At 39.5% G+C, this 24,363-nt stretch overlaps 1 protein-coding gene across 9 annotated transcripts in view; it reads left to right on the top strand.

Moving 5' to 3' along the window:
• The window catches only part of CLEC16A (C-type lectin domain containing 16A), a 177,988-nt gene that overhangs the window by 31,460 nt on the left and 122,165 nt on the right, over window positions 1-24,363 (top strand). For 8 of the 9 annotated variants that reach the window (XM_050966413.1, XM_050966412.1, XM_050966411.1 and 5 more), the window contains exons 9-12: window positions 1,127-1,240; window positions 12,943-13,171; window positions 18,206-18,335; window positions 22,869-22,969. In XM_050966413.1, coding sequence (XP_050822370.1) covers window positions 1,127-1,240; window positions 12,943-13,171; window positions 18,206-18,335; window positions 22,869-22,969 — 574 coding nt within the window. The remainder of the gene's footprint in view (window positions 1-1,126; window positions 1,241-12,942; window positions 13,172-18,205; window positions 18,336-22,868; window positions 22,970-24,363) is intronic. The other variant, XM_050966410.1, reaches the window with a different exon arrangement.

Here is a 24,363-nt window from a genome sequence, read left to right as displayed (position 1 = left end):
ATTCCTTTGCTTAACCACCCTGACAGTTAGGAAGGTTTTTCCTCATGTCCAACCTAAACCTCCCTTGCTGCAATTTAAGCCCATTGCTTCTTGTCCTATCCTTAGAGGTTAAGAAGAACAATTTTTCTTCCTCTTCCATGTAACAACCTTTTACAGTCTTGAAAACTGTTATGTCCCCTGTCTTCTCTTTTCCAGACTAATCAAACCCATTTTTTAAAATCTTCCCGCATAGGTCATGTTTTCTAGACCTTTTAATAATTTTTGTTGCTCTTCTCTGGACTCTCTCCAGTTTGTCCATATCCTTCCTGAAATGTGGCATCCAGAACTGGACACAGTACTCCAGTTGAGGCCTAATCAGTGCGGAGTAGAGCGGAAGAACTACTTCTTGTGTCTTGCTTACAATGCTCTTGCTAATATATCCCAGAATGACATTTGCCTTTTTTGTAGCAGCATTACACTGTTAACTCTTGACTTGAGACTTGCCAGATACCTCTCACTGAAAAACAACTATTAAGAAAAATGTTCTTACACTGTTGATATGTCTTAGATCTTTAGGCCAGAAGGGATTGTTGTGCAGGATGTCAGTCTAGATCATAAACACAGCCCAGAGAACTTCACTCACCACTTTCTCCATCAAGCAAATCTTGTGCTATGCTTTTTTTAAAATCTTATGCATGGGATATTGCTAGGTGTTCCCATACCACAAGGCCTATGGATATAATGTACCACAATCACTTAACTGTCCTGGCTTTCCCCAGTGACAGAATTCTGTTAAATGGGTTGACTGTAGGCTAATGCTATAGAATCTTAATGTTTCTTAAAATAAATGGGGAGGAATACATAGGGTTTAGCTGGAAGAGGATAGAAGGAAACTAGCGAACACTGACCAAGTAATCTATCAATCAGGCTTGGAATTCAGGGAAAGGGAGATTAATTTGATGTAGAAAGGGATTGTGGTCTGTGTTCCTCCCGAATACTAACTATAGCTCAAGTATATCCCAGTTTGGGTTTTATTTGACATTATGTAATGTAAAGAAATTTAACAATTCAATTAGGTGGGGAAAATGCCTACAGTGTCTAAAATTGTATATGTCTAACATTCTTTTCTCCATCCCCCTCTTAATAGGTTTTCCTGATTATACATTATGCACCTCTGGTGAACTCACTGGCTGAGGTTATTCTTAATGGGGACCTTTCAGTATTCTCCTCAAAAGTTGAGCAAGATATCCAGCGAAGTTCAGTAAGTGGTCAACTAACTTTTGTATATGTTTGTTGTAATTTTTTTTTTTTAAGGGAGAGAAAGGGATGGAGAAATCTGATTGGAAAATACTTGTCTGCTTCTGGAAAACAGCACTGTTGAGCTTCCATCACATTCAGTGGGAGACTATTTTGCAGCCTGATTGACCTTTCTGTTAAGATGCACTTGATCTGTTTTGCTTTTTTTTTTTCCTATTACCCTAAATGTTTCCTTCTCTTCATTAATAGTATCTTTCAGTTTTTGTGTAGACTTATCACGTTTTGGAGATGAAGCCAAGCTATAGTTTTCCTATTATGTAATTGTAAATGAAATGCAATATGGACTCAAGCTATTTAGTACAAATGACAGTGTTTTAAAAATTAACCCTGTGATTTCATTTTGTGAATGTTTAAATCAACTGTTTTTATAATTAGGTGTGTAATGTACTCCAAAGTTCTTCCACAGTTGTTTTTATTTCTAAAAATATATCAGCCTGTTACATCAGGGAAAGTAATGCTCTTCTGTTTTTTGATTCCCAGGTCCCTTTCAGTCATTGAATTAGGTTCAGCAAATTCTGAGAACTGAAACCTATAGCAGCCATAACTTTCGAGCAGATATGCATAATTATAGATAAAAATATAAGTTGTGAGATCTGTAGTAGAAATGACAGGCAATGTTTTAAAATAACAAGATATATTATTCCTTTTTAATGGATATTTAAATGTAATCTTTATATATTACATTGGTGATCTAATCTTTCTTCCTATGTTACTTATCTCTGAATTCCCTGCAGCATGTGCTTGTATTTGCATACTTTAGAAAAACTAGCTACTCTTAAGGCAGTCAAATCATGATATAATCAGACTAATTCCTATGTCAAAAGTGAAATACATCCTTTAAGTCTGTCTCCATTTATTGAGGCATATAGGGTGCAGACCAGGGGTTGGCAACCTTTCAGAAGTGGTGTGTGCTGAGTTTTCATTTTTTCAGTCTAATTTAAGGTTTCGCGTGCCTGTAATACATTTTAACATTTTTAGAAGGTCTTTTTCTATAATATATATAACTAAACTATTGTTGTATGTAAAGTAAATAAGGTTTTTAATGTTTAATAAGCTTCATTTAAAATGCAGAGCCCCTCCCTCTCCTTCCCCCTGCCCCCCCCCGGACCAGTGTCCAGGACCCAGGCAGTGTGAGTGCCACTGAAAATCCGCTCATGTGCCGCCTTTGGCACATGTGCCATAAGTTGCCTACCCCTGGTACAGACACTGAGAGCCCAGTTAGCATAGGTACAAATAACCGTGTGTAGATGATGAAGCACTGTTCATATGAGTAGAATACACCCATGACAGAACCATAGGGTGTATATCCTGTTTGGCTCTCTGCATGCCCGACCAGTGCCTCCAACATCTATGCTGCAGTGAAAGATTCTGGAAGAGGGAGCTGCTGGAGCCTTTCCCCTCTGCCATGAGAACCTTTTGCTGTGCCATGTAGCTACATGTACACTACATGCCGCCGCAAGTATAGACAAGGCCTAAGTGTCTGAGCCAGTTGGGAGAAGGGTACTTCTCTTGGTATAACCTTCTCTTCTCTGCGCAGCCCCCAGTACAATTTTTATCCCACCAAATTTTAACATCAGGTTTGGCTTTTTAGCATGTTTAAGGATATTTGAAAGAACCTCTGAAAAAGGATTGCTTTAACAAAACTGAACTTTCCTAATGTCTCGTTGTATCAGGGGAACTTTGTTATGGGCTGGTCTTTATTGTCCGTGGCTATTGGGCACGGTTAAGTGGGGTAGTCCAACATTGCTCTTGGTATTGGATTTCTTTTTAAACAGACACTGCAGGGTGGAATGGCAGTGTTGTGAGTTAACACTTCCAGATAAAGTAATCTCTTATTCATGTTAGCAAAGTTCTGTGACATTCTGTTTGTCGCATACTGGATGTATCTGTGTGTGTTACTTGTATGCCATAAATAGGTTTCATGCAGAAGTGGCTTATTACTAGGAAATCTGTGGTCAGAGGGTGGGGTCTGTCTGTCTGCAGAAATTACACTTATTCTAGTTCACTGCTGTTATGCAAAGGCACTTGTATCTGATGTTTGAGTGTTTTGGCATGTGTTTTAACATTGACGGATTTGTGGATTTCCTACAAGCTTGGGTTCACTTTTATTGTTACTTGTGCAGGTTTTTGTTAGTGCTTTTTTGACTGCCACTTCCTACTGCCCAAGATAAAAGTGAACCGGCTGCATATAAACTGGAAGTCATGTCATATCTAGTCACATTAGCTAAGTAGGTCAGATGTTAAATCTTTCTGTGCTTGCTGATAGTTTGCTTGTAGGAAAGTGAACTGAGCTTTTGGAACTAAAGGGTTTAGGGGACAATAGGAAAACTTCCAGTTAGGGAAACTAAATTTGTGGAGGGTTCAGCTACAGACTCTAGGAAGTATTTACAAGGAGTAGGGTTTCATTAAGCTCTTTAGGGAAACCTGTGGGGGAGTCTTCAACGGAAAACCTGTCAACAGGAGGGAATATAGCCCATTGGGGAAGCTGGACAAGAGGCCTCCAGTGAAGAGAATGTATACTTATCAGGTATTCAGCATGGTTCCAAGAAAACAGACAGATAACATGGTGTATGTGTAACTATGTTCATATATGGTCCTGACAGGCTAGTCAGAGGTATTGAGAGGTTCCTGATGTACTGGGGATAGGGCTGGGCAGGACCGTGTAATGTTCTCTTCTCTGTCAACCTGTGATGATGATCATTTGCTGGGATGACTCAGGTTGGGTCCCAGAGTTAGTTTTAGTCCACGCCTACTGGTTTAGGGGTTATTCTCTAGGGCTATTCCTAGGTAGCTGGGTACCAGTGTCACCAATGAGTGATACTGGCACTGAGTGCAATTTGTCGGTAAGAATTAGCAGTGATATATTCGTATTTATCAATTAAAACTTTGCTCAGGAATGGGGTCGTCTTGCCTCAAGTAATTGTATGCCGCAAATGGGTTTCATGGAGAAGCAGCTTATTACTTGGAAATCTGTGGCCAGAAGGCGGGCTTTGTGTGTCTGCAAGGACATTGTAGAAGAACTGAGAGTGAAGAACAGGCTTAACTTACTGTTTTCTTCCTCTTTGAGTGTTAAATTTTACTTTGAATTCTCAATTTTAGTAAGTCACAACAGATTTCTCTTCCTCAAAGTTTCATCTTGAAAGTTAGAGACTGCACCTTGGTTCAGAGTTTTCTCTTGGTATTTGAAATGTCTTCAGAGACTTACATTTCCCAGGTACTAATGTGTGGCAAAATGGTGGTGAAATAATTGCATCACAAGTACTGTCTGGGTCCAGTGTACTATTTTAAAAAATATATTTTGGGTATTTCAAAACTGAGGATTCCTAGAATTGTTTTTACTAGAAGTCCTGGATCAACTGAATGGCATTTCACGTGGCTATAAAGATCAGATTCAGTAGAATCTAAAAATTGTTCTCAATTATCCTGGCTATACATATGAGCCAGTGGTATGTAGTAAGGGTGCCTAGGTGAGGATAAAGCAATACAGTGTTGAATACTGAAGTCTGTAAGAAGTTTGCATCTACTTTATCACAAAAGTAGTCAGACTTGTGCCCCATCAATATCTTCAAACTATAGATGTGGTTTGTAGTCTATCCCAGTAACTGTCCCTTTGGATCCATGTTCTTTTTGGCTAGTGAAGGCCAGTGAGGAAAGTACTGGATCCATTGCTGGTGGAGATTTAACACCTTCATTAGGGAGGGAAGAGTGCCAGCTTCTTTTTAAGAAGCTCTGGTGCATCCTCTGCTCAGGAAACCAACACTTGATGCTGAGGGTCTTGCTAATGGTTGACCAATATTGCTTCTTCCTTTTTTGGTTAAGATTACAGAGAAGGTTATAGTAAGACAACTGTTGCCTCAATCACCTTGGTCCTTGCCAGTCTGAATACAGAGCCTGGTATGGAACTGAAAGTCTACCAATTCAAGAAGTACAATCTCCTAGTGATGGATGAAGATCAGGTAGGGTCCATGCAGATACAGTTCGAACTGTCAGCAGCTTTTGATGCCATCTAATAAGGTGATGTTGATTTGCCTATGCACTTTACAGGTGAGTCAATTTCAAAACAAAAATAGCTTGGGAAGGACAGCTTGGGAACTAACAGTTACCTTTGTAACATAAAAGCTAATAGACCTGTCTTGCAAGTTATGTCAAAATGCATTTGACAGCTTTGCTATGGTACTAATTTCTGGAAATCAGGGTTTGTAATAGAAATAGCACATGTTGGTGACTGCAAAAAGATAAGGTCATTGATTAGTGTTGGCAACTTTCTAACTTCTGAAAATTGGACCCCTCTTCCTCTTCCCTCGAGCCCCCCTCTTACACTTCCCGCCCCCATCGCTCACTGGGCTCCCTCTGCTCCGGTGCTGGGACAGGAGCCATAGCCTGACACAGAGCCTACCTGCCAGCAGGTAGTAGGCAGCCCCTGCTGAACAGGGACTGGTGGGAGTTGATGACTCAGCACCTCCCCCCTGCCCACAGTAACTGGACATTTGGTGTCCGGTCAGTACATCTGACTGGATGCTGCCAGGTCCCTTTTTCAACCAGACCTTCTGGTCGAAATCCGGACACGTTGCAACCCTATCATTGATGCACAACTCCTCTCGTAATGATTACTGCTCAGAAAAGATCAGTAGTAACAGATGCTTTTACTTCAAGTATCCAAATCCTGTATATGCAGATACAGTTCAGTGAAGCGTATGCCAGGAAATCTCGACGGTGCCTGTTTAAAAACATATATATCTTATAAGTGAACAAACATCCCATATCAGTGTGTATCAAATTCTGAAAATAGATGTGAGTAGCAGAAATTACATGTAGAGGTAACTATTTTCTATATACTTCCTGTTGTTGGACAGTGTTAAAATGAAGCTCTTGCTATGTTTTTTTTTCTTGTAACGGTAGTTAAATATGTGAAGTCAGGGAGAATATAGTATAAACAATTTGACAATAGTCAAGTTAAGGTTTACCTTTCTTCCTGTCAGTGAGATCTGTTTCTTGTATAATTCGGATGTTGCTCAATCCTACCTGTTTTAGATTTCTTGGTTTTTGTTTAACCTACTTTCTCCTTCTCGTAATATGAAGCTCAGTTACTGGTATTGCCTTGCTTTACCAGCACATGTTACACAAGATCAAACGGCAAATATATAAATAATTACTTGATAAGGTGTAAATTAACATTAACCTAAAATTGGTATCAACCTTGAGAAATTAATTTAAAAGGCACATAATTTACACTCTGGTCTTGTGTTTAAAGTATTGGGGGTGTGTAGCTGTTGTATCTGACAGCACACGTTACATATTAGCTCTTTCTAACCATTCTTTTTCTCCAGACTAAACAGGCCATGAAAACTGGCCTTTTTATAGTATGTTCTTGATGAGTGTTCATCTCCTTGTCCGAACATGTTTCATTCACATTGATAGTCCACAGTACACTGCATTAAGAAAACACCATCCTAGCCACCATGGACGTAGAGGCTCTCTACACGAACATCCCACACACAGATGGAATACAAGCTGTCAGGAACAGTATCCCCGATGATGCCACAGCACAACTGGCTGCTGAGCTCTGGGCCTTTATCCTCACACACAACTATTTCAAATTTGATGACAATATATATCTCCAGATCAGTGGCACCGCTATGGGCACCCGCATGGCCCCACAATATGTCAATATTTTTATGGCCGACCTGGAACAACGCTTCCTCGGCTCTCGTCCACTCACGCCCCTTCTCTACCTATGCTACATTGATGACATCTTCATCATCTGGACCCATGGGAAGGAGACTCTGGAAAAATTCCACCACGATTTCAACAGCTTCCACCACACCATCAACCTCAGCCTGGACCAATCTACGTGTGAGGTCCACTTCATAGACACCACGGTGCAAATAAGTGATGGTCACATTAACACCACCCTATACCGAAAACCTACCGACCGCTATGCCTACCTTCATGCCTCCAGCTTCCATCCCAGACGCACCACACGATCCATTGTCTACAGCCAAGCACTGAGGTACAATCGCATCTGCTCTAACCCCTGAGACAGAGACCAACACCTACAAAATCCCCACCAAGCATTCTCAAAACTACAATACCCGCACGAGGAAATAAGGAAACAGAGCCAGACGTGTACCCAGAAGCCTCCTACTGCAAGACAAACCCAAGAAAGAAACCAACAGGACCCCACTGGCCATCACATACAGTCCCCAGCTAAAACCCCTCCAACGCATCATCAGGGATCTACAACCCATCCTGGACAACGATCTCACACTTTCACAGGCCTTGGGTTGCAGGCCAGTCCTCGCCCACAGACAACCTGCCAACCTGAAACATATTCTTACCAGTAACTGCACACCGCCCCATAGTAACTCTAGCTCAGGAACCAATCCATGCAACAAACCTTGATGCCAGCTCTGCCCACATATCTACATCAGCGACACCATCACAGACTTAACCAGATCAGCCATACCATCACCGGTTCATTCACTTGCACGTCCACCAATGTAATATATGCCATCATATGCCAGCAATGCCCCTCTGCTATGTACATCGGCTAAACTGAACAGTCGCTACAGAAAAGGCTAAATGGACACAAATCAGATATTAAGAATGGCAATATACAAAAACCTGTAGGAGATCACTTCAACCTCCTTGGCCACACTATAGCAGACCTTAAGGTGGCCATCCTGCAGCAAAAAAAACTTCAGGACCAGACTTCAAAGAGAAACTGCTGAGCTTCAGTTCATCTGCAAATTTGACACCATCAGCTCAGGATTAAACAAAGACTGTGAATGGCTTGCCAACTACAAAACCAGTTTCTCCTCCCTTGGTTTTCCCACCTCAACTGATAGAACAGGGTCTCATCCTCCCTGATTGAACTAACCTCATTAGCTCTAGCTTGCCTGCATATATATATACCTGCCCCTGGAAATTTCCACTACATGCATCTGACGAAGTGGGTATTCACCCACAAAAACTCATGCTCCATAACGTCTGTTAGTCTATAAGGTGCCACAGGATTCTTTGCTGCTTTTACAGATCCAGACTAACACGGCTACCCCTCTGCTGCATTAAGAATGTACTTCCAGTATATTAAACATTTTCTTTATAATGAATCTGTTTATCTTCTAGAAATAGCTGAATCACTAAATAACGGGAAGGGAAAAACAAACTAAATGATTCTTGTAACTTGCATCTTATAAGATGTTCCCATAAAGAACAAGTACATCATTTGTTCCTCCATTTTTCATGCTTCTTGTAACAAGAACTCATTAATATAAATAGGGCTCTAAATCTAGTTATTTCTAAAATTTCCTGTGTTGCAGTTCTATATCTGGGTAAAAATAGATTTGAGAGGTTAAGGAGAGATAATTTCATGTTTAAAATATAAAAGCTTCATAGTGTTGGTTGTGTGGGTTTTTTTTTTTTCTTGTTTTCTTTTTTTGGCCATTGTGAAGAATTCTCATACCATAAGTATTTCTTATTATGGTAACTAACAATGGGTGACCTGGGCAAGGTTTGAATAAGCTTTCTGTACAAATTGCAAATCCTTACTTGAACCTTTTGGGGCTACAAATTGTGCTAGAGATTTTGCCAGGCATCCCTTTCATGATGTGTCATCAGTTTTTATTGCTGTTCTGAAACAAATTGTGCAGAAGTTTGTTTAAAAAGTGAAGGAACAGTTTTTTCCGAACTTTTTCTTTGAGCCAGAAGTCTTGAGTAAGTACATTATTTACCCAATTGATTTGCCCCTCCAGTATTAATCTCAAAATACAAATACTCACTGAATTCCCTCCACCAGAAGATATAGAATATAGAGTAGTGGAAATCCAGTGATTTGAGTTTTTTGCATCTGTGTGTAAGAGCATATGTTTGTTCAAATGCGATCAGCTGTTTGGAAATAACCACGTCCACTAGCAAGTATATGCGAACAGCCCCCTAGATCAAGGGTTCTCAACCTTTTTCATTTTGAGCCCCTCCTCTGTGCTATAAAAACTCCATGGCCCAACTATGTCACAACAACTTTTTCTGCATATAAGGACCAGGGTTAAGGGGTAGCAAGCAGGGCAGTTGCTCGGGGCCCCATGCCACAGCGGACCGTGTGAAGCTAAGTGGCTCAGGCTTTGGCTTCAGCCCCATTCAGCGAGGCTTTGGCTTTTTGCCCTGGGCCCCAGCAAGTCTAATTGCAGCCCTGCTTGGCAGACCCCCTGAAACCTGCCTGTGGCCCTCCCAGGGGGCCCTGGATGAGACCCACTGCCCTAGAGGAGATTCTTTGTCTCACAAACAAGGAACCAGTGTACTGATCATGGCTGTGCTGCTTCACAGTTAAGAAATAGTCTCTGTCAATATCCTGTGTAGCATGTACCTTGATTTGTTCAAAATAAGGATGTCTCTCTTGCTAAATTTGCGGGATAAAGCCCTGTTTTAAATGAAGTATATTTCAGAAACTTGCTGCACAAAGCAGGAGTGGGTAGGGGAGCTGCTGGAGGAAGATGCTAGATGAAATGTTCTTGAAGCTCAGCTCTTGCAGAACTTAAATGCACACACAAGCAAAACTTAAGAAAACCAGCCCTTCTCAGCAGTCCTTTGCTCCCGGAATTCCCCCTTACAAGCTGATTCTGAGAGAACTTCCATCTGGAAGTTATCAGAGCAACTGACCAGCAGGTCTTAAAGTCTGTGCTCGAGTCCTTTGACCTTCCTTGTATGGCTGGCTCCTATAGCTAACAGACCACCCAATGATTTAAAGATTTCCCTCTTCCCCTAGGCCATTGGATGATTGAGGTTGCTGTCTATATGGAATGTTGTGAGGTTAAATAAAGAAGCCTAGGTGTGATGAAATATTGGAATTGCTTTGTTTTGCTGAGTGTGAATTTCCTGAGATACTTCATAGCTTTGCACTCATAGACATCTTAAGGCTTCTTGCCCACATCTCAGATGGTGAATATTGCTTTTAACATAAAATAAACAATACAATGGTTTTGTGATGACTTTGCAAATAAGACCACTGGGTGACTGGAGAAGGGCGTTTTCCTTGATCACAAGCCTATTAAGTGGAGTGCTGCACATCTGTTGCCAAGGGGAATGTTTCATAACAGATATGTTTGCCTTTAGCTGCCTTCATTGGTAATTATCCAGAACTTACTTATTTTCTATCTACGGTACAGCAGTTTGGGTGTTAAACATGCTTCTCATTCTGGAGTGCATGGAGTTTAATAATACTAGGTTGAACATCCTAAAGTTGGAATAATTTGGTAATTTGTGTGAATTGGGTTTATGCAGTAATACTGTGAATTATACTTAATCATATCACATAAAAGACAGGTACTGTGTTTTTGTAATAAATGAGCCACCCAAAGATCCTCATAAGAAACGTCTTTATTTTCTGTCTTCAATCACTTGATAAGGTTACAAAAATCGTATACTCTTGTTGCGCGACAGGAGTCAGTATTCACTAACTCCAGTGGTTGCTGTTATGTGGTGGTTTTTTCATATTGCTACGATTTGTACCCTGAAATATGATAGCAGTTTTAACTGATGAAGTACTGCCCATGTAAGCTGTAAATGTCCAGTGACTGAAAGAATTTTTTCACATAACATATTGTTCTTTGTTTTTGCTGTCTGCAAACCCATTTACAGCATTTGTCACTTTTTGGGGTTGCGGGGGATGTCATCTTAATTTGCTTTAATATATTGTAGCTTTGCATCAGAAAAGGAACAGGCTTGTGTTAAGCCACGTCTTTCTGTTCTTTATAATGCATGCCACCCACACACACACCCCTCTACCTCGATATAACACTGTCCTCGGGAGCCAAAAAATCTTACTGCGTTATCGGTGAAACCGCGTTATAGCGAACTTGCTTTGATCCACTGGAGTGCACAGCCCACCTCCCCTACGAGCACTGCTTTACTACGTTGTATCCGAATTTGTGTTATATTGAGTTGTGTTATATCGAGGTAGAGGTGTGCTACAAAATAAGTTTAGAAAACTAGATCTGCGGAGATGTTTTGTGGGTAGAGAGAAGGACAAAATGAAATCAATTAGGATTTGTCTACCTGGTGACGTAGTCTGCATCAGAGGGGTTTAAATTTTAGTGTGCACTACTGTTGTGCACTAATTGGCCAATGGAGACCCTGCTGGCATGCATTAAAATTTCTCTAATGCTGTTAATGGAGTTCTGTTTGAAACAGGACTGTTTGTGCGCATTAGAGAACTTTCAGTGTGCACCAGCAGGGTCCACACAGGCCAGTTAGTGTGTGGCATGCTGATGTGTACTACAATTTACACCCCTGTGATGCAGACTAATTCACCATTGTAGACAAGTCCTATGAAATTATTATACGTTTTTAGGGGGCGGGGAGAGACGGGAATGATGGTGACTGAGACAGACGCATCAAGGACTAAGGGACATTACTAACAGTGAAGGACAGGGCCAAGAAAAGAACATTGTACTTAATAGTCTTCTAGCTATATTTATCCTTAATTGTATAAATTTATCTATCACATCAACAATAAGAAAATAACTTCCTATTGTGAGAGTTATACCACGTCTGACATTGTGATAGCTTTTGGATTAGAACATACACATTTTAATGAATCCAAATGTGTTCAGTTCTGTATAATCAGGGCCTTCATTTCAAGTGCAAATTGTTTTTCTTGGAGCCATGTTGTATGCAGAACATGAGCAGACAGGAAGTGTATCTTAAATGTCATCTTTTAATGAAATTAGTAGATGAGCAGTTACTGATTTTCAGTGTTTACCATTGCAGCTTGAGCCTGCCGTATACGTAAACATTTAGGAAATTTCAGTTTTTTGACTGAATATGGGTGCATGTTTTCTTTTTCTAAATAATTTTAATTTTTGAGAAGGCAAATTCATGATGCATCCTCTGAGACACACTCAACATAGTTGTATTTTAACGCTAAACATTCTTGCAAGTGAAACTAGCCTTTTTAATTGAAGTTGATATGAAAACAGCTACCAATTAAGTACACTTTGACCTTTCTTTAAAAGTTTAAAAAGAGATTAGAGGTATACTAGTGTCTTTCGTCAAACACACTGAGGTAACAAGCATACCTATAATTTATTTAAAAGCTGTATTTTATGTTAATGGATCTTCTTCAGCCCCATAGTTTTGTTTGTTTTTTAACTATCTCACTCCTTCCTGTGCAATAGGCTTTTGTTTGAGTCCTCTCTGAGCTGTCTCTCCTGCATGGTCTAATTCAAACAGCAGCTGCTGCAGTTGGTAGCATCAGTGGAACTTGATTTAATTTAGCATTGTATGCTGTTGCGTGGTAAAAAAACAAGGTTACTTTTTTGAGAATAAAATCATGTACCATCAAGAAAAATAAAGTAGTCATGTTTAATAGATGGATCTAGATCTTTCTTGTCCTGAAATGGTCATGTTTCCTAATGCTACTAAGTCCTTAGGATTAGAATACTTGTATTTTGTAGGTGGCCTGGAACTACTGATGATTAGGTATTGCTAAATCTTTCTGGCCTTTTTAAGCTAAATTTGACATGTGTAGGTGAAATGCTAATAGATTTGTAAATAATCTGTCTTGTGCAAACTGAAGTGACTTCTACTCATTTTATGCTAAATTGCAGAAGAAATCTGTAGCTAAAACTGTATCTCATTTAAATTTAATAGGCAAAATCAAGCATCAGATGCTTCATAAAACCTACGGAGACACTGGAGAGATCTCTTGAAATTAACAAGCATAAGGGAAAGAAGAGGTTGCAAAAAAGACCCAACTATAAAAATGTTGGTGAAGAGGAGGAAGAAGAGAGAGGACTTGAGAATACCCAAGAAGATCCAGATAAGGCTAAAGGTACAGAGGGTAGTTCAAAAGGCATCAAGGCAAGTGGGGAAAATGAAGGTGAGTGCACCAATGAAAACTATGCAAATATTATATATGCTAATAATTTAATAGTATCACATTTGTGGTCTAGTTCATGTTTTTTGTCTGTTTTTTATGATACTGGTTGCATAACTAAATAAACAGAATCATTAGATTTTCCACATCTAAGGAAATGATTCTTGCTTATTTTTTTTAACCTCTCCTTCATGTAGAATTCAGCTCTTAAGAAGATTGTGTGTTTACTTGGTGGAAAATGTGAAGTGTCTGCAGTTTCTCCTGTGGCATCCAGCCTTTAATAACAAGTACATCTTATAGCTAGCTGCACATGATTAATCAGTGTTGTAAGACTTATTAACAAGTCTGCGTCATTTTGTTAGTGGAGAAGCAAAGGGGGTTAAAAAGCCCCCCAAAAGTCAAGCATCCTGTGTTGACTGGCAATGAGTAAACCCTTTTCTGCCAAGCATTGCCACATCTCTGCGTGTGCGTACGGTGCAAAATTACAGAAAAACATCCCTCAATTTTTTTTATTTAATTACCTGATTGTGTGCATTTTAGTTGCTTCACAATATCATGCTTGAATCATTAGAGTCAAAGTGATGGGTGCTGCACCAGAAAGGCATGCTTTTCAGTTACTTTCGTTTTTTTTAAGTTACTAGTTAAGAGGAAAATGCGTATCAAAAGATAAAGCTTTTATGCATAAAATGAGACCATGATGACAGCACTGCATCTAAGGAAGCATATACCACAATACCTTTTTTTTTTTTTTCCCTGTGCTATGACTTCTTTGGCAGCCTTTTTTCATATCCTGCTTGCATTTTAATGTGTGTAACTAATCTGTCCGAAAAGAACTTCCAAGTTCTTCATTCTGACTTCATGTAAATGATGCTAAATAGAATGCATGTAATGACTATGTATTGTCATTTTTTGGTTCAAATTATATAATAGAAATGTATTTTTTGATTCTTCCTCTTCCCAGTTTCTCAAGAGACCTAATAAATTAATTTTGGGGTGGGCAAGGGACCATGCTAGGTAAGTGAGGGCAAAAACCTTAGTGTGCGCCTAATATCGTAAACGGGGAGAAGAGTGTAAAATGTTTTTCTAAAACACTTAAAGTGGGTTAAAGGTCATTAACATGGCTTGCATCCATACTGCAACTTAAAATCTTTTCACAACAGTATCAGAACGCTACTAGAAAGTGTTTCAGAACAGCTCTCACTTTAACTTGGTTTCTTTATAGTGGAGACAGGGCTTTAGTGGGTAGTTTTCATAATTTTTATAATCCTCCTGGATAATCCCCTAGTACATAACATGGCATTAACCAGGTAGTTACTTACTGAGTGTCTAATTCCAAACAAGTAGTGTAATGCTAATCAACATAGTGTGTACAGGGCTTTGTTCCATGATACCAAGTATCGCGTACTGGGCTATGTTCCATGACTCCACATATTGTAAAGCATGTGTGTACTGCTTCCTGGCGTATTGGAGCTGTTCTCATAAGTTTATGATAGTGATATAGCTTTTATAATGTAATCTTCAGCATTTATATAGTATTTACCTTGAAAAGCTTTAAATTCAAATTACGCAAACCTACAACATTAACAAAAAAATTGGTATAAAGAAAAGGGAGAGTGAGGGCTGGAACAAAAGTTGTGAGCCATACATAGTAGCTGAGGAGAGGCTTAAGGTGAACAGCAGTGGAAGTGGTGGTTATTAAGCTCAAAATGTGGGTCCTGAGGCAGGATTTCAAGGAGACTGAGAACGTTTAGCAGAAAGAATAGAGATGCCATTCTAGTCGCAGGGGACAGCATGAGAAGGTACAAGAGCAAAAATAATAGGATACTACTAACCCTAACTATGTTACTAACTTGCTGTGCCAAGTTGGGACAGTCTCTTATTTATCCCTGTCAGTTTTCACTTCTATAAAATGGGGATACTACTTATCCAGCAAAGGTGTTGTAAAGCTTAGTATTGTTGTCTTAGGATGGAAATGCATGTTAAGGCTTTTGTAGATAAGTGAAACTAAATATCTTGCTCATCTACTCTGCTTTCACTCAAACTTCTTTTCACAATGTGGACCACAACTTACTGTGTTGTGCATCACCTTACCTCCCATTTGCAATCCCATGACATCCCTCTGGCAATTACAGCAATTTATGTGAAAAAGTAATATTAGGAAAACATTTGGGAAGTACTGTAGTGATCACTTCTTAGTGTGACTTAATAGCTTTAAATAAGAGCCACAGACCTGTTTGCAAATTACTGCTTTAATTCATCTGTAAAAACAGGTCTAGCAACTATCACATTGGAGTAACTTCTCTTTATGTGCTAATATTTTTAATAAAGACTTTGTTCTAGTTTGTTTCTGTTATTCGTAAGGTTAAGTTCATATGTACCTAGGTTAGCCTAGGAAATTAGAAGTCCTGACCAATCCACTGACTCAGTGAGACTTTGATCCTTAGCACCTGAAGTATAAAATTACAAGAGTTCACTGGTAACTAGGTACTGCACCTAAGTTGATTTGCATTGAGCAAATTAGAGAGATGATTGAACAGAATCTGTTGGCTAGGAATCTATTTATATTGGCTGTGCTGATGGAAAAAGATCTGACTCTGTTTTAATTTGCCCTGTATAATTCTTGGGAATGGCACTTCCTTAATTGGTTTGAGCTGATTTGGCTATCTTTTTTTTATGAGTATAACCACCTGATCCACACTGATTCATATGATTTTTCCCATGGAACTACATGCATGCCCCAGGATGAGACTGTATCTTGAAGTCTGACCTTTTTTTTTTTTTCTGCTGCTGCTTCTCCTTGGAATCATGTATGTGGGCATGATAAAAATGTGAACTCCATTTTTTACAGCCATGGAAACAAATTTATTCTAGAAGCTAAATTGCATGTCATTTTTACTTCTGACCTATGCCCTATGCACACCAATCTAACTGCTGAGACTACAACTAACATTTCTACTTTGTCCAAGTCCCCACCGCTGCCATTTAAAAAAAACACATGCCACAGGTTTTGTTTCTTCTCATAAATGTGGCTTCGATAAAAATGGACGCTACTAGGGGTGCTGTGGGGGCACGGGGAGGGCCGCAGGAAGTAACCTCGGGGATGGGGGGCAGAGGAACCAACCCCCCCCTCACCTCCGTTCCACTGCCACCTGCTCCCCCGAGCATGCCGCCACTCTGCTTCTCCCCCTTCCCTCCTAGGCTTGCCACTTGAATCAGATGTTGTGCGGCAAGCCTGAGAGGGAGGGAGGAGAAGCAGAGTGGCGGAAGCTTGCCCAGGGGGGCAGGCGGGGCGGTGGGGGGCGCAGGGAGGGCCGCAGGAAGTAACCCTGGGGGGCGGGCAGAGGAACTTCTCTCTTCCTCCCAGCTCACCTCTGCCTCCTCTCCTGAGTGTGCTGCTGCTCCACTTCTCTCCCCTCCTTCCCAGGCTTGCCTGGGAGGGGGAGGGGTAGGAGGCGGGGCTGGGGATTTGGGGAAGGGGTTGGAATGAGGTGGGGAAGGGGTGGAGTTGGGGCAGAGCTAGGAGACGTGGGAAAAAATTTTTTGCTTGGGGCAGCAAAATACTTGGATCCAAGGACATGGTGCAGAGGTTTGGAAATTGTCAGGACTAAATTTTGCCTCTCCATGGCCTGTCTCAGTCAAAATCCTGCTGCATTATAATGCTGTAGTACAAGCTGTGGCCAGAAAGTTTTCTCTAGACTTCAGAATATCGGTTGTAGATGTATGGTAGTTTGTATGCTATAAGAATGGTCAATAGCAATTTAACTAAATCTGAGTGACTTGCAGGTCTGTCAAGTGGGTCTATGTGCAGAGAGGGATGCATAGGCCCCTATCCAGTGCCCACTTCACCTGTGACTGAGCTGCTCAGCCTCTGAATACCTGTAAGATCTCTGGCACTTGGTCCTGGTGCCAATGAGCACACAGTCTGTGGGGATGTAAACAAGTGAGCCAGCACTTAGAGAATTTAAGTTTTCAGGGTCTGAAACAGTCTTTTCTTTATGGCATGTTGCCTACTAGCGCTGGACCATGCACTGGAGAGGAAAGGATCAGAGGGTACAAGTGATTACAGGGCACCAAAGTCAATCAGTTGGCAGCATTTAGTGGATCTATTGCCTGTCTGGCAGTGAGGGGTTTCTTGTGTGGCTAAATATGCAATCTAAGTCTAATGGTAGCCTAGGGCTGCCATTGCTGCCTGTGAGGGAATGAAGTTTTGACATCACCAGTGAAGAACCACAAGTACCACCTTCCTTGTGTCAGCAGAAGAGTGGTTCTTTGGCGAATTGCTTTACAAACTGCCTGTATGCACAAATTGATGTTTACTGGAAAGAAGTCATAATACATCAGTGTTTTCTTTAGCCTACATTTAAAGAAATTTAGGGAGACCTTTGCCAAAACTGAATTTCCTCAGTATTGTGGAGGAAGTGTCTGTAGACAACTTGTTGAAAGACTTTGAAACGTAATAGTTTCATACTCGGAACCTGAAATATATATTAGTCATAAACAGAATTTGTGTGCATTAGTTGCTACAGTAACAACGGTACTCCTTTAAATTCCACATACTGTTTCCCTCCACCTTTTTGTGTGTGTGCGCCAGTGTACTGTTTATAAAATCTGAAGCTGCTATATATGTATTTGCACTAGATTTATTATGTTTGGGCATAGTGACCATTTTTCACTTAAAGCCCCTGAGATAATTGAAAATGTAAATAGGTTTTTGGCAAATACAGACCATTTTTAAAAAGCTGTTAAAATGCTTGGCAGTTAACAGTTTTGTAAAGGCTTTTATATTCATAAATAATTACACCATCAGTTCTGAAGCCCCAAGTGCATTTTAAATCATATAAGAAATGCTTTTTAATATTTTGTTGTGATGGTAGGAAAATCAGGCCTCTATGTATATTCTGACACATGAGTAGTGTCTTCCCTCATTTTTGGGTGCATAACACTTTATGCAAAATGTAAAAAATAGTGATTTTTAAAGAATACTTCATGTAGCTCACATCTTCCTCTAGAAACTCAATTTTAGCTCTTTCTTTTAAGAAATAGAGATGGTAATCATGGAGCGGTGTAAGATGTCAGAACTATCTATCTCAGCGGTGACAGAGCAGAATACAACTGATGAAGAAAAGAGTGCTGCTGCCTCTGGGAGTGAAATGACAAACTGGAGCAGGTATGAAAGAATTATAATTCACTTGACCAGGTTCCTTCCTTCTGCTTCTTTTTTTCTTTTTCCAATTTTGTCCCTCCTCACCCCCGCCAATTTATGACTCATCCAAACATTTGCCTTTGACTGGTGTAGCTGTCTTGTATATGGTTGTGTAGAAGGTGTGGCAGTAAGGAAGCAGTGTCTATCCTCTTCACTCCCTGGAGGCTGCTGTATTCAGTTTCCCTGCCTGAAAAGGATGCTTTGTCTTAAAGCAGTTCTGTATGTTACTGTATGCCAGAATAGGAAGCATTACATGTAACACACAAACTGTGTTCTGAGGATGTGTTTTGTACGTCTTTTTTGGTTTGACACTTTTCTTACAGTAGTACCCAGAATCCTCAGTTGAGATCGGGATTCCATTATGCTAGGTGGGAGTCTCGCAGCAAGGACGTTAATCTTTTTGATGCAGAAGAGCATTTTAAGTGTGAAAATTCTTCGCAGTTAAAATCTGATATACTACTAACAATTAGGAAACTAAAGAGAGTGCAAACGTTCACTTTTCTTACCATTTGATTGTCTTAAATTGCTAAGGAATTTGTAACATGTAAATGATTCTGATTTAAAAATTTTTAAAGCAAAATCTTGATTCTGTTTATTGACATAATTTTTTTCTACTGTGTCCTGGAGTATCCTGTTCTGTTTTTCCCCCCGCCCCCGTGTTGGGTAAATGACTTTTTAAATATCACCATTCCCTGCAGTAGTTGGGTTTGGGTGCTGGGGTGATCAGTTGCAATTTTGGTAAACAGAATGTATTGACAATAACATTTGTTTTTTATTCAAATGGTTTGCAGTGTTTGTAGATAAGGTAGTTGAGAATCCTTTTTTTTTTTTTTTTTTTTTTTTTTTTTTTTTTACACTGGATCAACATCTGCTGGTGAAAGAGACAAGCTTTCAAGCTTACATGGAGCGCTTCTTTAGGGAAGTGCTCTGTGTAAGCTTGAGAGCTCGTCTCTTTCACCAACAGAAGTTGGTCCAGTAAAAGAGAGACTACCACACTTGTCTAATTGTCAAATGGGACAGATATAAAACAGCATGCCAGAGACTGTACATTCTAAGTGGAGATAAGATAGCAGGTTGTAGGGCTTTATGAAGAGTAAAGATGAGTGACAGTAATAGGAACATAACGTTACAGTTACTAGCAAATGTGGGCAGCACAGGGTTTTTTAAGTGAAGTGTGAGTGAGCAAGAGATTCTGGTTTACCACTTCTCATAAAATGAAGTTGGCCATGATAGTACTGAGTACAGTGCCTGAAGATATTAGAACATTAGCTCTTAAGTCTTCAAAATGCAAAATATTCATTTGATCATCCTAACACCTTGTCAGATATTTGCATTTCAGATGAGAATATAGATAGTGATCTAACAGCATCTTGCATCTTCGTTCAAATGTCATTTGTGCAGAAGTGAAGCCACCTCTAAAAGCAAGAGTAGATCTTATCACATATGTAAGGGAAGTATTCCTAGACCTAGCAAAGTAAAATACTGCACAAAACTTTTTGTTAATGTGAATTACTCAGTTACTAGGTGAATAAACAGTTAAAACCTTGGAATTTTTTTTATACTTCTGCATTCTAAACACTATTTGAATCCTTCTCCTTGCCCCCTATAATGAAACAAACTTGATGAAGTATTTTTTGCATTAAAGATTGGATCTGTGTATAAGGATATCTTCTTTCCTATTTTGGTTATCCAATCTAACTGATCACTACGTATGTCATAACGAAGTCTGCACTTACTAAAAGTTATGGCACAATGGTGGAAAGTGTAGTAACTGAGAGTGGTCTGTATTGGCAAATGTTGACTTTTTAAATGTCTAATGTAGATCTAGCTCTATAAAGCATGAAATTTAACGATATTGTGTGTAAACAAATCTTTAATTTTGCAAGTTTTACTGTGCTCGACATTTGAATGCTAAGGCGGATCGATTTGGGGATAAATAGTATCCCTGTAGATATTAACATTCGTTTAACACTGGGGGGAGATACTAGTATTTGGAGATCTGCAGAAATTTAAAAAATAATTTCCAGTCTGATCCTTCAAATAGAGCACTCATTAATCATTATTAGTGGGAGCAAAAATAACTGGAAAATATTTGTCAACACAATATTTGCAACATAAACAGTATCCAATTGGATTTTGTTGTACTTCACTGATGTACCTAGAATCATAGTACAGTAGTTGGGAAAGGGCATATATGACCATCAAGTTCACACCTCCTACTAAGGCAGGACATTGTGGCTCAGGTTCTCAGTTCCTCCCAAGCTATTTTTGTGTGAGGATGGATGGGCGGATGGGGGAGGAGCTTTTAATTCATGTCTGTACTTCCCATGTTCTCTGACCTACCTGACTTCTAGCTAATACTTGTATAGTTGAATGGAATACAGCAAATGGGTGAATTGTTTATAGCTGCAATAAATGTGGTTTTATAGGAGACCACACATCCAAAATACCTGATTATAGGTTATATGCTGTGATCATGGCTAAACTAGTAGCAGGAGGGGCTGGAAAAATGCAGTGAAACTTGCTTGCCTAGTGACTGCTTCTCTTGTATCCAAAGGAACATCCAGGGTTGTCTTTTTATGGTGGTGGTATTGAGAGGATAGCATCTGGCAGGGGAACCCAGGTCTGTCTGTTACACCGGGTTCCAGCCCAGAGACCCTATAACTAGTAATCCAGGCTCTCAGTCCCTGTTGCTGTTTCCCTGGGCTACTTCCTACCAAGCCTCTCTATTTTCTCTTTCCTAGTTCTGGGTTTATCAGTGGAGTTTACTCTACTTGCTGTGGATACTTCACCCCTCCTCACTTCTTGCCACACTACTTACTCCAAGACAGGCTCAGAGGGCTTACCTCCCTCTGTGCTTCCTCCTTGTCCCTGATGACCTCCCTCATCTTGAGGAGGGTAGATGCCTTCCTGTACAGCCCCCTTCTACTCTCAGCTTCTGGTTTTATAATGCTGTCCTATCCCTTCTCCATTTGGGCTTCATTCTCAATTTTAACCTGGCTGCTCTCCTCTCAGGTGATGCCAGGTAACCTAACTGGCCTCAGGCCCTCATTAGCACATCAGCCTTGATCACAGGCTCTCAGAATGGCTTAATGCATTTAATCATTAATGAACTTTAAAACATAGAGAGGAGTTATTGTCTCTGTGCTCAGACCGGTAATTCTTGTTGAGTTCTAGTCCCAGTGCTCACTGACTGCCTCTGGATCTGGACAAGTTATTTAAACTGCCTCAGTTTATCTGTAGAACCAGGGTACATGTTTATCTAACTGCAGTATTGTAATTATTGACAGTGAAAAGTGCTCAAATAGTGCTGAAGCTTGGTATCTCACTTCTGACCCAGCCTCCTTTGAAGTGTTGTCCCCAACTAAACTCTGCTTCCCATTTAAACAACAAGGAGTCTGGTGGCACCTTTAAAGACTAACAGATTTATTTGGGCATAAGCTTTCATGAGTTAAAAAAAAACCTCACTTCTTCAGATGCAGCTTCCTATTTAGGTTATCTGAAATTAAAGCCAAGTATGTTGCTATAGTAGAGACTGTAGAGAAACAAAGAGTGATTGTACAAAACAGGACAACTTTAGCCATGCTCTACAAAAAAGACTGCAAAGCAGGCCTCAGAATCTAGTTGGTTGTTTTGTTAGTTACACACAATTGAATGCTTTTTGTGTAAAATTCTGTTTGGAGCCGATAGCTGCTCCACTGTGTCCAAGCTCTTTTTTTCCAGATGTCTGATTAGTCCAGAAATTGAGTTTTGAAAGTATCTACTTACTTGACCACAACTTTGTCACGACTTGATTGTGTAAAGTCTCTGGCACTAGTCACTGAATCACCCCACATCAAACCCAAGATAACAGAGTGGTTTGAAATCAATTAAAATAGCTCATGTTTCTTCTTTAAGACTTCTGTTCCTCGACCTAAGAAGGATAATTGTTTCCTCCGTACATGGCTTAGAGTAAAACTTGTAGCTCTGTTCTAGTACAGTGCTTTTATTTATACTAAGCAATAGTGTAACCATCTCAAAGTTGTTCTTTGGCCCTTAAGATGAACATGGTTAATATTTTAGTTTTCCACATGTTCCAATGCAGTTTTGCATCACACACAGGTATAAACAACCCCCTGAAATTCGCCATGTCTGCTTAGAACAAACTGTGCAACGTCTAGTAGTCTGTAATTTTTTTTCCCTGTTTTTAAAATTTTTTTTAAGGCCCTAGTGCCAAGGAATATTGGGCCTGAAAGATAACCCATTACAAGTGTGGGCAACCATTTGGGAGGGTGTGGGGAAAATTCCTGCTAAAATGCCAGATGTAATACCAGTAATAAACACAATAGGATAACTGCTTTCAAATAGCTTGACTTTTGCTCTTTACCATATCTAAAGAGAAAATTGGAGCATAGTTGGATAGTGAGTCATTCTGTTCCATTGGTAGGTAATGGCTCAGGTTATGTTACAATTAGCATCAGAACAAAACAACCATTTTAATACTACTCTTTTCCACAGGCCTTTTCTCGATATGGTATATAATGCACAGGACTGTGCTGAAGATGATTACTATGCTCTCTTTGTACTTTGTCTTCTGTATGCAATGTCTCAAAATAAAGGTAAGATGTTAATCACTTTGGATACTCTTAAATGTGTCTTTCCACAGAAAGGAGAATAAAATGAGACTTGACTGCACTCAGTGGACTTAGTTTGGTAAACATTTCTTCAGTGAAGTACGTATTTGTATTTTCTAGATGACTTAAACCACAAGAAACAAAATCTTCATATGATGAAAGGAGAAACAAATTCAGTGACAGTAAAGGTTGTGTAGCATCTGCATTTTAGAAAAAAAATTAATAGAATGCTGCTATTGTTTAGATGGTTTGTTTCTTCAATTGGTTTCCTAGAACTAGAAATGAATTAGACTCATTTGCACTTCGTTCTCAGTTACTTGACTTCAGTACTCTTAAGCTGGACTAACAAAATACAGTAAGTTCAGTATGAGCACTGGGGCCATGATTCTCCCCTGACTTTGACAGACGCATGTGGTTGAAGTGAGTGCAAAGTGGGTGTAAAATATAGCCACTGGTATGAGTGAAGAATTCGGACTTGGTAGCATTTTATCCTTTGCTCAGGTGTAAATTACTACAGGATGTGCAAGGCAGTGGAGAATTAGGCCCCTTCTTTTTGAAAGTCTACTGTGGCCTGTTATTGGTACTCGATTCCACAAGTCTTTGTTAATGACGCAATTTTCTTTATGTCCTCAACAGCTGCAAATATGTTGCATCATAATTCTTTGGTTTCGATTTTAGAGATCTTATTATGAAGTTATTTTGCCTTTAATACTGTTTTGCAGTTGGTTCATACACTTGTATATGTGACATTACTTGGGTTAGCTGCAGAGTTGGCTTTACTGCTGATTATCTTGTAATGAACAGATGCAACTTTAATGGATTTTTCATTGTGAAAGGCTTTGAACATATAACACACATAATGATGTAAACTGAATGCTAATGTCAGAATTCCAGCAAGTCCTGGTAGATAAAATGCATCAAATGTTTGCATAATATAGGAACGAATGTTGTGTATGGAAGTATTGAACCATGACAAATACAATTCAGTTAATCGTCAAAATTAGAGCTGTCAAGTGATTTAAAAAAATTAGTGATTAATTGCACTGTTAATAGAACACTATTTATTTAAATATTTTGAATGTTTTCTACATTTTCAAATATATTGATTTCAATTATAACACAGAATACAAAGTGTACAGTGCTCACTTTATATTTATTTTTAATTACAAATATTTGTACTGTAAAAAAAAGAAATAGTATTTTTCAGTTCACCTAATACAAGTACTGAAGTGTGATCTCTTTATCATAAAAGTTGAACTTACAAATATAGAATTATGTACAAAAAATGCCTGCATTAATAAATAAAAGTGTAAAACTTTAGAGCCTACAAATCCACTCAGTCCTATTTCTTCAGCCAATGGGCTCAGACAAACAAGTTT

Source organism: Gopherus flavomarginatus, chromosome 9 (assembly GCF_025201925.1).
Source record: "Gopherus flavomarginatus isolate rGopFla2 chromosome 9, rGopFla2.mat.asm, whole genome shotgun sequence".
NCBI lineage: Eukaryota > Metazoa > Chordata > Testudines > Testudinidae > Gopherus > Gopherus flavomarginatus.
This window is presented reverse-complemented; position numbering and strand designations above follow the sequence as displayed.